Source organism: Zootermopsis nevadensis, unplaced genomic scaffold (assembly GCF_977971745.1).
Source record: "Zootermopsis nevadensis isolate Lab colony 2312 unplaced genomic scaffold, Znev_1.0 Znev_ptg000011l, whole genome shotgun sequence".
Taxonomy (NCBI): domain Eukaryota; kingdom Metazoa; phylum Arthropoda; class Insecta; order Blattodea; family Termopsidae; genus Zootermopsis; species Zootermopsis nevadensis.
The window spans coordinates 12,909,876-12,922,213 of NW_028259143.1; the positions used below are offsets into that span (position 1 = coordinate 12,909,876).

Sequence of the window (12,338 nt, forward strand, 5' to 3'; positions counted from 1 at the left end):
CCAGAAACCAACATCTTAACAGAGACTCGAACCGAGGACTGTGTATCCGTGTCTGTCACCTTAGACCCCGAAATTTCCTCTCCGAAACTAAAGAACTTTTCATTGACGTCATTCTTTTATCGCGATTGCGTTCCCATCAACAGAAACCATCCTGTCGGGACTCGAACTCAGTGTCGAGGCCTTCCTTTCCGTAATCTCCTCTTCGAAGCAAAAAACTCTGATCCTGGCGCCCTTCTTCTGTCTCGCTTAGTTTCGGAGCGAAAGGAACCGCCCTTGAAGGAAATCGAACTCAGGACACTTTTCCTGTGATCTCTCATTGGTCAAAATGAATAATCGGGATTCGAAGCAAGGAAACACTTTTCCTCGCCCAGGGGCGATGGGTACAACAGTGCCCGGGCCCCTCAAAAATCGTCTTTAAAATTAAACAAGTATAATAAAATACGACGATAATTTTAAACAAGGGCAAATTAAATTACAAAATTTACTTCAAGCCTCTTTTCATCACCTTTAAATTTATTTCCTTTTACACAGAAAGTATTTAATATTAATTATTAACTTCGTATATTTATGATGGAATGTAACCAAATTATAACTTGTAGTAATTAAAATTTGTATTTCTTTAACTACAAATAATGTGTAAATACGAAACGCAGTCGTTCGTATAAAATACGAAAACCTGCGCGAGAAAGATTGGAATTCGTAAAGCACACCTGCGACGGAGACGTGCAACAGTCTCGTATGTCAGGCCATAAGGTTCATTTTTCATTTCTTATGCACGCCTGAATGAACCGAATTGAGCGCCTTTTCACACTGTTGCGCAATACGTGACTTCAGCATTGTATGTGTATAAATAGCAGTTGCCAACCGACTTCCGCCAGTGAGTGAGGAGTCAGTTGGTTGGCAGTGCCGCAACCGAGGGAGTAGAGTGGAGACCCCCACCGGCACAGCCTGGAGAGAGGTAGGGACGATGCTTGCGCTTGCGCAGGCCTCCGCCCTCAGTTAGCTTTTTGGTTGTGTCCAGTGGGACTCGTGTCGAACGAGGGCTGCCAGAGGTCGCCCAAGGCCAACCGAGGGCGACCGATGTTCAGCAGGCCAGCCGAGGCCGTCCCCAAAAGACGGCCAAGTCGGCACAACGAGTGGTTAGACTACTCGGCTACCCTGACTGAGGTTTTCCGTGCTTTTCCTCAGTTGTAAGGCGAATGCCAGGGTATAACTTAATAGGGGCACGGCCCGCCACCCTCCCCCCGATCATGGTGGCCATCAGCTGAAGTGATCTTCCCCCCATGCCGCAGAGGCCTTCAGCCGAAACGGCCCCTCCCTCTCTGGGTTCAAACCCCGGAGATCCAACCAACCAAATTTCTTTGGACAACTTGCCTGACGGGATGACCTCCCATCAGCAGCAACGGATCCCAGTTTGAATGGTCGAGGCTCCCGCCACGACGTAACCCTGTTAGCGATAGCAAAATTTCCGTTTCTTATATTAAGACTTGTTTACCATTTCCAGCAATGCGCCTTGTGCGCAGGAATGGTTTCACCTAGGTAGGGACGATGCTTGCGCTTGCGCAGGCCTCCGCCCTCAGTTAGCTTTTTGGTTGGTTGGTTACTTCCGCCAGTGTGACCCCCACCGGCACAGCCTGGAGAGAGGTAGGGACGATGCTTGCGCTTGCGCAGGCCTCCGCCCTCAGTTAGCTTTTTGGTTGTGTCCAGTGGGACTCGTGTCGAACGAGGGCTGCCAGAGGTCGCCCAAGGGCAACCGAGGGCGACCGATGTTCAGCAGGCCAGCCGAGGCCGTCCCCAAAAGACGGCCAAGTCGGCACAACGAGTGGTTAAACTACTCGGCTACCCTGACTGAGGTTTTCCGTGCTTTTCCTCAGTTGTAAGGCGAATGCCAGGGTATAACTTAATAGGGGCACGGCCCGCCACCCCCACCCCGATCACGGAGGCCATCAGCTGAAGTGATCTTCCCCCCATGCCGCAGCGGCCTTCAGCCGAAACGGCCCCTCCCTCTCTGGGTTCAAACCCCGGAGATCCAACCAACCAAATTCCTTTGGACAACTTGCCTGACGGGATGACCTCCCATCAGCAGCAACGGATCCCAGTTTGAATGGTCGAGGCTCCCGCCACGACGTAACCCTGTTAGCGATAGCAAAATTTCCGTTTCTTATATTAAGACTGTTTACCATTTCCAGCAATGCGCCTTGTGCGCAGGAATGGTTTCACCTAGGTAGGGACGATGCTTGCGCTTGCGCAGGCCTCCGCCCTCAGTTAGCTTTTTTGGTTGGTTGGTTGTACTTCCGCCAGTGTATCAGATGTCAGCTGTGCTGGCATGAGAATGTTTTGAACTTGTACAATCAGCAGGTAATATACACTATTGAAAATTTGTTTTTAGGTGTCAGTTGTTTACCCTAATTCGCAATAGAGCACAAAGCATCAGATATAAATAAGTACAATGGGGAAACACGAAATAACTACCCCGAAGTATATTGCTAATAAGATAAAGGCAAAAGGCCTACAAAAACTAAGATTTTATTGTCAATTGTGCTACAAGCAGTGCCGTGACCAGAACGGCTTCAAATGCCATATGATGTCCGAGTATCATCAGCGGCAACTGCTTTTATTTTGCAATAACGCAAATACATATATTGACGAGTTTTCCAAAGAATTTGAAGATGGTTATTTAGAATTGTTAAAACGTCAGTTTGGAACAAAGCGTGTTCATGCAAATCGTGTGTACCAGGATTATATATCGCAGCGTCACCATTTACATATGAATTCTACACAGTGGGAAACATTGACAGACTTTGTGAAATGGCTTGGAAGGGAAGGGAAGTGTGTGGTGGATGAAAGTGAAAAAGGATGGTATGTACAATACATAGATCGTGATCCTGAAACCATTGCATTGCAACAGGACCTTGTCCGCAAGGAGAAAATGGACAGAGATAATCAGGAGAAAATGATGGCATTTATTGAAAAGCAAATCGAGAAGGGTAAAGAATGTGCCAAGAGTGACTCTCCTGTCTTTACAGAATTTGTGCGGCCAGTTGAGGAAGATAAAATAGTTGTAAATTTGAACTTGGAAGGAAAAAGAATTGAAGGTAATAGAACTCTAGTGTCAAGCAATCCTCTCAAAAACGACTATAATAAAGGAGTATCTTCTTCAGCTGGAAATAAGAACAAAGATTCAAAGGAACATAAAAATAAGGTGGAACGAAGAAAAGCATCAGCCCTTGATGACATTATTAAATATGAAGAGAGCAAGAAGAAACGTACAAATAGAAACGATTTTTGGTTGGTTCAAGGAATTATTGTGAAAGTGGTAGAAAAATCTCTGGGTGACAAATACTACAAAAAGAAGGGTGTTGTGACTCAAGTGTTAAACAAATATGTAGCTATTGTCTCCATGTTGGATAGTAAACAAAAACTGAAACTGGACCAGTTGCACCTACAGACGGTGATACCTGCACTCGGGCGGCCTGTACGCATTGTGAAAGGAGCTTACCGTGGATACAGTGCTACACTTAAGGAATTGGATGAGAGCAAATTCTGTGCAACGATTGAACTTTCATCAGGCCCCTTGAAAGGCAGAATAATTGATAAAGTTGAATATGAAGACATTTGTAAAGTACATAATGTAGATGTATAAATGCCATAGAGTTTCATGTTACATTAAGTGCAACTTCATGAAAGATGTAAGATTTTAGGTTTTTGCAGCAGTGAGTATGAAGATTTCTGTGTTTAGTGTTTGTTAGTTTAATTATTAATTTTTTCTAAAATAGTTATTTCTAAATAGTTAAATTGTTTAGTTTTTGTTAAATAGTTCAATTATTAATTTTTTGTAAAATAGTTCTTTCTAAATAGTTAAATTGTTTAGTTTTTGTTAGTTTAATTATTAATTTTTTCTAAAATAGTTATTTCCAATTAGTTAAATTGTTTAGTTTTTGTTAGTTTAATTATTAATTTTTTGTAAAATAGTTATTTCTAAATAGTTAAATTGTTTAGTTTTTGTTAGTTTAATTATTAATTTTTTGTAAAATAGTTATTTCTAAATAGTTAAATTGTTTAGTTTTTGTTAGTTTAATTATTAATTTTTTGTAAAATAGTTATTTCTAAATAGTTAAATTGTTTAGTGTTTGTTAAATAGTTCAATTATTAATTTTTTGTAAAATAGTTGTTTTTAAATAGTTAAATTGTTCAGTTTTTGTTAAATAGTTGAATTATTAATTTTTTGTAAAATAGTTGTTTCTAAATAGTTAAATTGTTTAGTGTTTGTTAAATAGTTGAATTATTAATTTTTTGTAAAATAGTTGTTTCTAAATAGTTAAATTGTTTAGTGTTTGTTAAATAGTTGAATTATTAATTTTTTGTAAAATAGTTATTTCTAAATAGTTAAATTGTTTAGTGTTTGTTAAATAGTTCAATTATTAATTTTTTGTAAAATAGTTGTTTCTAAATAGTTAAATTGTTTAGTGTTTGTTAAATAGTTAAATTATTAATTTTTTGTAAAATAGTTCTTTTTAAATAGTTAAATTGTTTAGTGTTTGTTAAATAGTTCAATTATTAATTTTTTGTAAAATAGTTGTTTCTAAATAGTTAAATTGTTTAGTGTTTGTTAAATAGTTAAATTATTAATTTTTTGTAAAATAGTTCTTTTTAAATAGTTAAATTGTTTAGTGTTTGTTAAATAGTTAAATTATTAATTTTTTGTAAAATAGTTGTTTCTAAATAGTTAAATTGTTTAGTGTTTGTTAAATAGTTCAATTATTAATTTTTTGTAAAATAGTTGTTTCTAAATAGTTAAATTGTTTAGTGTTTGTTAAATAGTTAAATTATTAATTTTTTGTAAAATAGTTCTTTTTAAATAGTTAAATTGTTTAGTGTTTGTTAAATTATTAATTTTTTGTAAAATAGTTGTTTCTAAATAGTTCAATTATTAATTTTTTGTAAAATAGTTGTTTTTAAATAGTTAAATTGTTCAGTTTTTGTTAAATAGTTGAATTATTAATTTTTTGTAAAATAGTTGTTATTAAATAGTTAAATTCTTTAGATTTTGTTAAACACTTAAATTGTTAAATACTTTCTAATTAAATATGAATTATATATTTAAGGATATTAAATAAAAAACATGTTCATAAAATATTCTGTTGTTATTTTGGCAAAGTAATATTTGAATGAACTTGTCACCCTCAGTGCACTAGTGGTTAATGTGGTCGCTACTGGACCCAAGGTACGCGGGTTCAAACCCGGCCAAGGTCGGTGGATTTTTAAAGGATGATAAAAATCCATAGCACAACTTCCTTTGGAGGGGAATTAAAGCCGGTGGTCCCATGCCTTAGATTTAGGACACGAAAAAACATGAACGAGATGTTTCGTAAGCAAAACTCGCTGGCCACATATCTCCCGATTCCTACAGATGGCTCTAGCAGACAAAAATAAGGACTGAGTAGAAATTGTGCGGAGGCAGTGGGCTGGTCACTCACTACTGGCAAATGCACACTTCGAAAAGACCAGGAAGAGAGAACATTTTAACTTGGTACCACAAAACACGAGTATGTGTACTGAAACAATTAGTAACAATATTCTGATGTGGGGGAACATTTTTTATTCCAACATTCTCAAGGTAACAATTCATCGCTGCTACTTACACTACATGACTGAAACTTCGGGCTCTGAATGCATGTTCTTGTAGGAGATCCCAAACAACCCAAAAGGCTCAAAATTTTAATCACTTTTCGTTTATGTAAGACATGCTTAATTTGGCCCACAGTTTAACAACGAACCCCCCCACATTTGTCATATTACCAGTCAACTTTCGTTCTATGTAGGATTTGAGGTTGTGATGATGCAAGCAATTTTTACTTTTTATTTTATCATACAAGTATCAAAACCTAGCTCAGTGTTCTGCCAACATCTCTCTGGAGTCAGCTTGATTGTTTATGAATATAAACAATTAGTCCTATTTAATGACCGTAATATAAAATAATGATTATCTGGCTTGCCACTTTGAAACGCAAGATCTAAATTCACAACACTAATAAATATTTCACTTACGCTTACAGCATCATCATGGAACTACAAACTAATTATTCCGTGCTGACATTAAAGGCACAAGTTATTTGAATACACAAAATCAAATTAACACGCTCTGGCATTGCATAATGCAAATAAAAATATTAAAAAATTGTGAATATAAGAAAAAGAAAGGTCTTTACCATTCTTTTAAACACAACAATGGTTGACCTCAACATGAACTGAAGAAGAGGTGAACTGTACCAAAATCACTCACAAACTGGAATTATCATAAACACAATTGCAGTGATGTAAGTTTACGTGTTTATAATCAGTGGAAGACCATTTGAAGTTTGTGGAAAATAGATAAAAATGTTATTCAATGTCTTTTAGAAAAACTATTGTCAAGAACAACATTCATGGAGAAACTAAAACATTAAAATATGGGAGACACTACCAACCTATATAAAACCCTAAGAGCGAATGAATATAAGGAAAACAAAATGTACACTGGGAAATTTTGTTTTGCAAAATCTATTTTACCCGTGGTTTACAGCTTGCAAAAATCTAAGAAAATCTGATTTGCTGGCAATGCTTGATGTTTAAAAAAAGTTGAATGTTTTTAATATCAGGGGCCTTTAACAAACTTATGACTTATCAGCTTCACGAAAAGAAAAGAAAAACAATGAATCTTCTGCAAAACATGTACAGTGCACGCTGGTCATTCTTTGTTCAAGTCTCCAAAGAAATTATGAGCTTCTGGAGATCCAACTTACATTTACTAGTTCAGCATTTAATAAAAGTTTGTAAAATTTGAGAAATATTGAAATGGGTCACATGACTTGCATGCTGCCAGATCAAGAACTGCCGTTTAGAGGTCATGAATAATCTGAGTTGCCCCTTTACAGAAATAATTGTACAGAATCTTTCAAACCGCTAGAACATTATGATCCTCTGCTGAATGACCACTGTTTTCAAAGGCACATCACTGGCCATTCAAAATGATTTGTTAAAAGCACTCCATGAAGTGTTGCAAGGTGACATTTCAAGACAAATTCAGGAACCGCCTAATATTGGATGAAACTTTTGACTTTCATTTTGTCGTGAGGTACATTCATGATAGTAACAGGTACTACAGCTAGAATCCTTTCTTTCTGTGTTCACACATTCTTACATTTTGGTTCATATATTACAGACAGAAGGTCTGGGTATAGATTTTATTCACAAAATAAGAGAAATTCAAAGTCACATGCAAAATGAACATGACACACTGTTCTTAATTTTCTGACAAAAACCAGGGAAATGAAGAAGGCAAAACCTGACATAAGAAATTCTGCAGAAGAGAAGTACAGAAAACTTTTCTACAAAATTATTGATAACCAAATCGGTCATCCATCAGCTTGTTTCTGAGGTACAGAAACATGAATTTTGCTGCTACTACATAAGTGAGAAATTTTACATACATAAGTTTAAGGCTCCCTTTCCTGAACAGCATACACAAAAACTGCCCGTGTATTTTTTACATTCTCCTCTTCATTAAAACCTTGAAACCAACAGTAGTCCGAGCTACTGATATTGTTGAAAATAAGCCGTAACACTGAACGGGGCTAATCAACAAATTAAGCACACACCACACAAAATATCATTGCTGGGTAAAAACTCAGAGCACCGAGAAATAAACATCCCAATCTTCTCTGTCATTCCAGCGCATGACGCACGACGGCATGAACGTTGTGTTTTGAGTCACTATATTCACCAACCCATACTAAAAAGAGAACAAAAATATGATCTGAGACTGTTGAAACCATAAGTATTGCAACTGTGCTTGTCGGCATAACTGTAAGTAGTTATACAGGCGGTTGAAATTAACGGATGATTAATTGATTGATTACATAAATCTATATTTACCTTATTATAAACTCAACACATGATATATAGGCCACGAAGGCATACTATGAGCCTGAAGTTCTCTTTTGTAATTTTTATGTTCTTGCATTTGACCTATTTCCAGCGCTCCCTCCGACCCGTAAATTCCGTGCAGATGAAAATCACACGGCATAAAATTTACCACACCAGGTCACGTTATGACAGGTAGATGAAACAGTGGGTCGAAGAGAACTCATCCCAAAAAATGCTAAATCAGGTTGAAGCCTGTAATTTACATAGAAGTCCACGTTACTAGAATAAGTTCAGTGTCTTTCACCGTGAGCTTCGTCACAAATTCCTTCAAAACCTGCATCCTTAGAGATCGCCTACCACAAGATATTCGCTGTACGTGTTTCCATACTTGTTACCCATAATTCCAGTTCCTATTCTGATTCAAATGTTTATTTCCTTTGCAGAATCCAGAAATGGCCGACATTGAATTTGCGTCCTTCATTGAAGAAATAATGATTCTGCCCCTTTAGTTACGTATTTGTAATTAAAAGGTTAAATAGGTTTACTTAAATAGATGAATTCCTTTAGTTAAGTAGTTACTTTGTTTTATTTAAACAGTTAAAAGTACACATATTGTATATTTAAGAATAAAAATAACAAATCGTTCATAATCTTTCGCTGCATGTGTTTCTATACTTGTTACAGTAAATGCATTTCCTGTTGTGATACAAATGTTTATTTCCTTTGCAGAATCCAGGATTGGACGACGTGGTGTTTGCATCGTTAATACAGCACATCATGAATCTGCCCAATTTAGTATAGTTTGAGCATTTTTAGACGAAAAGTTAAATAGTTGAATTGTTTAATGAAAACGTTAAATTGTTTTAGTCAAATATTGTATTTCAATTAAATTGTTTCTAGTTCAATTGTTTATATTTTAGTTAAATAGTTTAATTGTTTTAGTGAAAATTTTAAATTGTATTAGTTAAATAGTGTTTTAATTAAATTGTTTTGAGTTTAATTGATTATATTTTAGTTAAAAACTTTAATTGTTTTAGTGAAATAGTTAAATTGTATTAATTAAATAGTGTTTTAATTAAATTGGTTTTAATTAAATTTTTTGTTAAATTGTTTAATTGTTTTAGTGAAAAAGTTAAATTGTATTAGTTAAATAGTGTTTTTAATTAATTGTTTTGAGTTTAATTGATTATATTTTAGTTAAATACTTTAATTGTTTTAGCGAAAAAGTTAAATTGTATTAGTTAAATAGTGTTTTAATTAAATTGTTTTTAATTATTTTTTAGTTTAATTGTTTATACTTTAGTTAAATTATTTTAGTGAAAAAGTTAAATTGTATTACTTAAATAGTGATTTTAATTAAATTGTTTTGAGTTTGATTATATTTTAGTTACATACCTTAATTGTTTTAGCGAAAAAGTTAAATTGTATTACTTAAATAGTGTTTTAATTAAATTGTTTTTAATTATTTTTTCCAGTTTAATTATTTATATTTTAGTTAAATTGTTTAATTGTTTAGTGAAAAAGTTAAATTGTATTAGTTAAATAGTGATTTTAATTAAATTGTTTTTGATTAATTTTTTCAGTTTAATTGTTTATATTTTAGTTAAATTGTTTAATTGTTTTAGTGAAAAAGTTAAATTGTATTACATAAATAGTGTTTTAATTAAATTGCTTTTAGTTAATTTGTTTTTAGTTTAATTGTCTAGATTTTTTTAAATAGTTTAAGTGTTCCAATTAAATATGAATTGTATATTAAAGAATATTAAATAAAAAGCTGTTTATAAACTTTCCTTTTGTTATTTTAGCAAAGTAATATTTGAACGTGTCGCCATCCGTGGAATAGAGGATAATATGCTCGCCACTGGACCCAAGGTACGCGGGTTCAAACCCGGCCGAGGTCGATAAGAATCCATAGCACAGCTTCCTCTGGAGGGAAAGTAAAGCCGGCGGTGACATGACGTAGATTTACGGCGCGTAAAAGAACCTTACGAGCACGAACGAGATGTTTCTTAAGCAAAATTCAGCCATTAGCAATAATTTTCTGATGAAGGAGAGCATTTTTAGTTTTAAACATTTTCAAGATAACGAACCATCGCTGCTACCCGCACTACATGACTGAACATTCGGCCTCTGAATTTATGTTCTTGTACGACTTCCAAAACCTTCTGCTTATGTAGGACATGCTTAATTTTGCCCAGAGTCCGGTCCTCATCCTTAAAGGTTAGACCTCAGACACGCGTTAGCATTATCCTACATAAATACCAACGTGTCGAAATTTATTTCCCCTGCCCTTCTTAAAAAAGCTTCCTCTATTTGCTGTATGTAAGTAAACGGAACGTTTCTTGCTCCTTCTACATACGAAGTTACATTATCCTCTTTTAATATTTATTTTAAATTATAAGAATTAGATAAAGCGTGTACAAAACGAAGTCACAAATAGTTCTTGTGCCTACACATGACTAAGCTTCATCCACCGGACCATTTTAATGGCGTCTGGTAACTGTGATTCTGCCGAATGTTCTTGATGGTTTAATATGAACAAGTTAAATGAAATTCCTACTTTACACACGCCTGTCCATCTGCGTGTCAGCATCTTTACCCTCTAGGACCTCCAGACGGATTTTGATGAAATGATGTATAAACGGCCCTACGTTGCATGCCACCCAGAATTTACATGTTTGTCGCTTAATCGATAATAAGAACGTGGCGAAACTAGCGCTCATAAATATTTTGACTGGGTGGCAGATGGAAAATTAGGATATTTCACAGAGATAACAAGGATATAAGTGCCACGAATTTAAGTGATATTCTTCAAAATAATTGTCTCTAAATTAATTAGGCGCTATTTAAAACATACACAAGAAGAAATTCCCTTAGGACGATTTAGCGAAAGCGTGTGCATCGTACGGGTAAATTTCGCGAGTGAAAATCCCTCACTGCAACCACCAACAGTCGCAGAATGATTGCACGCAATACATAGTCAGCCATTTTAACAAAATGGAGTGGCCACGAATTCTCAGTCGGTATTGCAGCGGGTAATTAGGTCGACAGTTTCTCCGTTCTTGTCAAAACAATTTCCCGCCTATTACCGAACCGAAGACTCGCTATCTTGTTTGCTATTCTGCGCCAGATGATTCCAAGGAAGACTTTATATTTATTTACGCTCCATTTTAATATTATACCGTAATCTGCGTCTGGCCGTACCAGGCGACTGGTTCTCTTTGCGAGTATAACACCGCCAGCCAATCGCCTGAACACGTGAGTCGAGTATCCTGACACTTCTAGTGCAGACAGACAAGAAAAAACTCACGTAGCCTGACTGCCCTCGAAGCTGCAAACTGCTAAATTATTGTCCCTGTAGGACGTCGACCCTTCCTCTGCCATCCTCCTGGAGTCCATCAACAGCCACTTGGACGAAGAAATTCGAAATGGGGTAACATCGGACAAATGCCGAGTTCGGGTTCGAACCGGGTGTTCTTGGTTGCTTGAGCTCTGGACTGGAATATGTTAGATTGTCAAGGACTCTGCTCCGTGGAGATCGGCCATGCTAGAAAATACAGGGGAGTAAAACGAAACAGCTGGCAGGCACCAGAAATCATGACTGCCTTATTTATGGCAAGAAAAGACCATGGCTTACCTCCTCCATTAGGTAATAAATCTCTTATTGCGGAAGCCAAGGCCTACTCAAAAATTCCTTCCGCTTCTTGTTCTATCCGTTTTCATTGCACGAGTTCTCACTCACTTAAAACAGAAACTGGTATCATGATTCAAGGGAAAAGATTATTAATGTTTAAATATGACAAAGTTAATTGACATAATTACATCTTTTGAATGAAGTGCATGCGAGTATTTAAAGCCTCAGCAAAGCAGTGGTTCGTACACTAGCAAAGAACGCCTGAGAACGCGACACCCAAGAATCTTCTGGCGGCACAAGCCCCTGGGGGTGGGGCAGACGCCAAAGGACGTCAGACAATACGAAGGAACAGTCTTAAATGTCATCCCATTTCAGTATGAGTTTCTTTCAGTGAAGACCTGCAGCATTCATGTTTGAGTAATGTCACACAGGACCACAACAACGTGTTCCCCTAATATTTAAATTATTACATGTTTCAGGAGAGAAAACGATCCATATACAAATAGTGTCAATCCTTGCACTAAGCCTATATTTTCCAGTGTGGCTGAACACCCCCGCAGTCCAAACATGGACACACGCCTGTTGTGATGTGATTACTTTCTTGTTATTTTAGATTTATAGATGGATAGGTTATTACCAGATCAGATATGGCAGGCAGGTGCAAGGAATGTTCTCCAGAGTTGTTGGCATTCTCCTGTGTTGATGCACCTGTAGTTTTGGATGCCTTCAGGTTGCGATGTTGAGGAAATGTTGGCATCAGTTTTGGATCAAAAGCTGCATCAAATTCAGTATATTATCT

At 36.1% G+C, this 12,338-nt stretch overlaps 1 protein-coding gene and 1 pseudogene across 12 annotated transcripts in view; one reads left to right on the plus strand and one right to left on the minus strand.

Moving 5' to 3' along the window:
• The first annotated feature begins 1,615 nt into the window (after window positions 1-1,615).
• On the plus strand, window positions 1,616-3,724 carry LOC147874107 (DNA/RNA-binding protein KIN17 pseudogene; annotated as a pseudogene).
• Window positions 3,725-7,079: 3,355 nt separating this feature from the next.
• The window catches only part of LOC110833959 (cyclin-dependent kinase 10), a 36,383-nt gene continuing 31,124 nt past the window's right edge, over window positions 7,080-12,338 (minus strand). For all 12 annotated transcript variants that reach the window (XM_087347373.1, XM_087347374.1, XM_087347371.1 and 9 more), the window contains 3 exons: window positions 12,177-12,313; window positions 11,216-11,452; window positions 7,080-7,771 (listed from right to left, as the gene is read on the minus strand). In XM_087347373.1, the coding sequence (XP_087203499.1) occupies window positions 11,252-11,452; window positions 12,177-12,313 (338 nt within the window). In that variant the 3' untranslated portion in view covers window positions 7,080-7,771; window positions 11,216-11,251. The remainder of the gene's footprint in view (window positions 7,772-11,215; window positions 11,453-12,176; window positions 12,314-12,338) is intronic.